This window comes from Morone saxatilis, unplaced genomic scaffold (assembly GCF_004916995.1).
Source record: "Morone saxatilis isolate NCDOM2014 unplaced genomic scaffold, NCSU_SB_2.0 Contig6, whole genome shotgun sequence".
In the NCBI taxonomy this organism is placed as follows: Eukaryota; Metazoa; Chordata; class Actinopteri; family Moronidae; genus Morone; species Morone saxatilis.
The window spans coordinates 514,387-518,205 of NW_023340206.1; the positions used below are offsets into that span (position 1 = coordinate 514,387).

The 3,819-nt window shown below is 35.6% G+C and overlaps 1 protein-coding gene across 2 annotated transcripts in view; it reads right to left on the minus strand.

Moving 5' to 3' along the window:
• arl6ip6 (ADP-ribosylation factor-like 6 interacting protein 6) overlaps window positions 1-2,400 on the minus strand; it is a 3,480-nt gene extending 1,080 nt beyond the window's left edge. Inside the window, exons 1-3 of one of the 2 annotated variants that reach the window (XM_035677421.1) lie at window positions 2,259-2,400; window positions 1,897-2,147; window positions 693-746 (exon numbers count right to left, since the gene is read on the minus strand). In XM_035677421.1, the coding sequence (XP_035533314.1) occupies window positions 693-746; window positions 1,897-2,146 (304 nt within the window). In that variant the 5' untranslated portion in view covers window position 2,147; window positions 2,259-2,400. Of the gene's footprint in view, window positions 1-692; window positions 747-1,896 lie in introns of both variants that reach the window. The other variant, XM_035677420.1, reaches the window with a different exon arrangement.
• Between the last annotated feature and the right edge of the window lie 1,419 nt (window positions 2,401-3,819).

Here is a 3,819-nt window from a genome sequence, read left to right on the forward strand (position 1 = left end):
ATTAAATATATTTAGGTTTTGGACCTTTAGATTATTTTTGTACATTTTAGGGACAATAATTTGCAGATCAATTGACAATGAAAATAAGTTTTTTGTCTTATTCTAATGTACTTGATATTATATTGACTGGGATGTAATGATATGCTCAGCTTATGATTTGATACAATTCTGGGTTTACAATTATGTTTTCTTACTATGTTTTAAACAAAATGAAATTAAAGACAAATTATGACTAAAAAAAGACTTTTCCTTTTCAAATGATAGAATTGCTTTTATTTCAGACTTCCAAAGTAGGGCTGTGTATCAGCAAAAATCTGCCGATACTATACGTATCACAATACAAGGGTTATGATTGTCTAATTTTAGGGAAACTGTCATAGATAAACACTACACTATATGTATAAAATCTGAGTAAAAGAAGTTTACTTATGCAATAAGAACAGTGGGATTTGTATCTACTACAATTCCAGTAACGTCCAGCACTACTTTTTGTGCAATATAAGCATTGAAGCGGAGTTAAATGACCGAACAACACTGCCATCTAGCGGTCGAGAGTTAAAACACATCATCTTTACACTAAAGTATTAATTGAAAATCAAGTGTTTTAATATTTTCTTACACCCCTTCCAAACTTCAGATGAAGATAAAAAAAACTATCCTGATGGACAAAATCAGCAGATACTGATACTCACCCAACATCCTCTCTTCAGTCCTATCCTCTCCTCTCAATCTCTCTGCCCGCAGCTCTGAAACGTTGTATTAAAAAGTTGTGTCTCATTATTTCCCCAACTGTTTTACTGTGCTATAGTAGTCAAAACAATGTGGTAAAATGTCATTGACTCACTTTTGGCTCAACAATCTCTTTATTTATCAGACAGACAGGAAAACCACTCAAGTGATCTTTTCAAATGATATTTACAATGTATAACTTAGGAATGGACCAATATATTGTGAGATGGTTAAATCACGATACAAATACGTGGAGTATACCTCCTAAACAAAAACTCAGATGCTGGTGAAAAAGCTAAAAGCAAAACGCATTGTTCACTCCCAATACAATCACAATCAAGTCATCCAGTGTACAGAATAATAATAGAACTAATGATATTCCCATGGCATTATTTGTTATTAGCTCTGTCAATCATCATAAAGCAGTCTCCGGATTGGCATTAAAGGAAGAGAGAAGGACATGAAGAATTACACGATTTAGTTTTCTCAATATTTATCCTAAACCTCAATATTTTCAAGGGGAGCACTTCACTTTTGCAACTTTTTTTCTGATTTGGCCATAGTGGGTAATTTAAGGCTGACTCGCCATATGTCTACACGTTCCTCACCTTTAACCATCTTCTGGTGGATACTATTTGGAGAACAACAGCCAAAAAATGAATGCGCTCATTTGGAAACATTTATTCTCTAGTGTGTTCTTTCATTTGGTACAGACATCTCTTCACCAGGTCCGTTTTAGTGGTCTTCTCTATGCATCTCCCATAGGCTTCAATGGAACTGGCACTTAACAGCATTAGATTGTTGGTGTTATGATCTAATGACATAACCAGTGCCCATGTTTCATTTACTGCAATGCAAATTATATTCAACACTGGCTATCATACTATAAGACGGTAAAATGTTTGATATCTTGATTTGTAAGTGAAACGTTTTATGTTATTTATCTTCCTGTATTGATTTGAAAACTCCCCAAAATGAGCAGGAAGTGTCAACACATCTGAGCTACTTTTAGCTAACACCCAAGTTAAGAAAAAAACCCAATAACTTCAAAGTATACGTAGCAATTTCAACACCATCATCTGCGCGAGACACACACACCCTAGTGTGACACACGTGCGCGAGAAAAAAAACGCCCCCCACACATGCGCATACACGCTTACTACCTACCTTTGAGTATGGGGTAGATGAGGGCGCACAAACAACCAACAGCGGTCACTGCCACGGCGGAACTCAACACTGACATCACGACGACGGACCACAGTTTGGGGCCTCTCCGGGTGGTGAATGTCCGTCCCACACTCGCACCGTGTCCCTCTTCTGACACAGAACGAGATTCTGTATGTTCCATATCCTCTGGCGAATATGAGCGACCGAAACTTTCTCTCAAAACGTCCGTGTCTGTCACACTCCTCGGCATTCTGGTGGAGTTAAATTGTGAACTTTCTTTTAGGAAACATGGGACAACTTGAGTATTTACAGACTTAACTCAGAGCGCGTGTGTTAAACTGCATTGTAGCCTACAAACTGACCGTTTCACAGTTGTATCAGGAACTGCTGGAGCAGGTTTGTTTGGCCTTTTTCCATTCGCACTTCCGCACACAGAATTGTCCCTCAGGCCGTTCCGTCAGTGCAGCTGTAACTATTTTTTTAATGTATTTTTTTTTTTTTTTTACATTTGTATTAAAGCCTGTGTCAAACATTCACTGCCATCAGTTTAACCAGGACAAGGTCTGTAATTTTACAAAGGAGTCTTGATTTACTGTAAAATATTGATGACGTGCACAAAGAAAAAAAAAAGGTTTACTTTAGCCTACAGGGTGTCTTCGGGATCTTAGAAAAGTCTAAATTCCAATAATATGAATGATAGGATTTAAAAGGTCTTAAAAATGATGTGGACAGGTCTTAAAAATGATTGGATTAATTAAACTGTTTTTATTGGTGACATTATTTGTAGACGGGAGATGGCTCTCATCGGTCACTTAAAGAGTCGACTTGTCCATGAACGACTCAACCATATGGAACCAATTGCCTACTTCATATACTTCATACATTGTTTTTGTCAGTATGGATTTGAAATAAGTCTTAAATTGCACATACTTAAAAGGGTCTTTAAAAGTCTTCAGTTTAACCTGTCGAAACCTGAAGAAACTCGTTTTTCACCAGGAGAATCAGGGAGTCCTTCCCATAGTTCTTATTCTTTATCGTGCCACAGGAGAAGCATTTATATATACTTTCCTTTAACTTCAAACAATGTCTAGACCAATAAATAATCTGGGTCTATACATTGGCCAATATTATCTTATTACAGCTATATTGGTACATGTCTGCCAGTAAGTAACAACACAGGACAGGAATACCAAACTAGGTAGTTATATCTATACATAGACCTACATGTCTCAGTTTCAGATGGACCCAATGAATGCACATACTAAAGAGTTATCCTAAACAAGTGATTTTTTGTGCTGATATAAAGATATGTACATCGCTGCTTTTAGAGAAAGTGAGAATCAGACTCACTTTTATTGGCCAGGTATGTGCACACATACAAGGAATTTGACTCTAGGTTTATATTGCTCTCAATACAAACACAACATAATAAACAATAAACAAAACAACAGGATTAACAAAATAGATGGACTAATATGTACAATTACACATATATAAACAAACAAAAAACAACATTTACATTTGTAGACAGTAGACAATATTGCAATGGTGCATAGTACAAAGGATGCTGAATTAAAAAATGTTTTAAGTAGTTTTATTTTGACAGCTAGTACATTACAAACAACAACAACGTGCAATAATAAATGGACAATAATTACTGTGCAATCTATTCGCCCATGTGCAACTGCTGCTAGTATTGTTTATTGTTTCATCTGTTTTGTTGGTTTTTTTATGTTTTTTTTTCTCTGTACAGTGGTTTATATATTTACTATTTATTATTTTTTTGATCACTCTCACGTGTCTTTATTACTGTTTTTTTCTCTATCCACTTTGCTGCTGTAATATTGGAATTTCCCCATTGTGGGACTATTAAAGGAATATCTTATCTTATCTTATTATAAACAGGAATGCAAGTTTTATTTT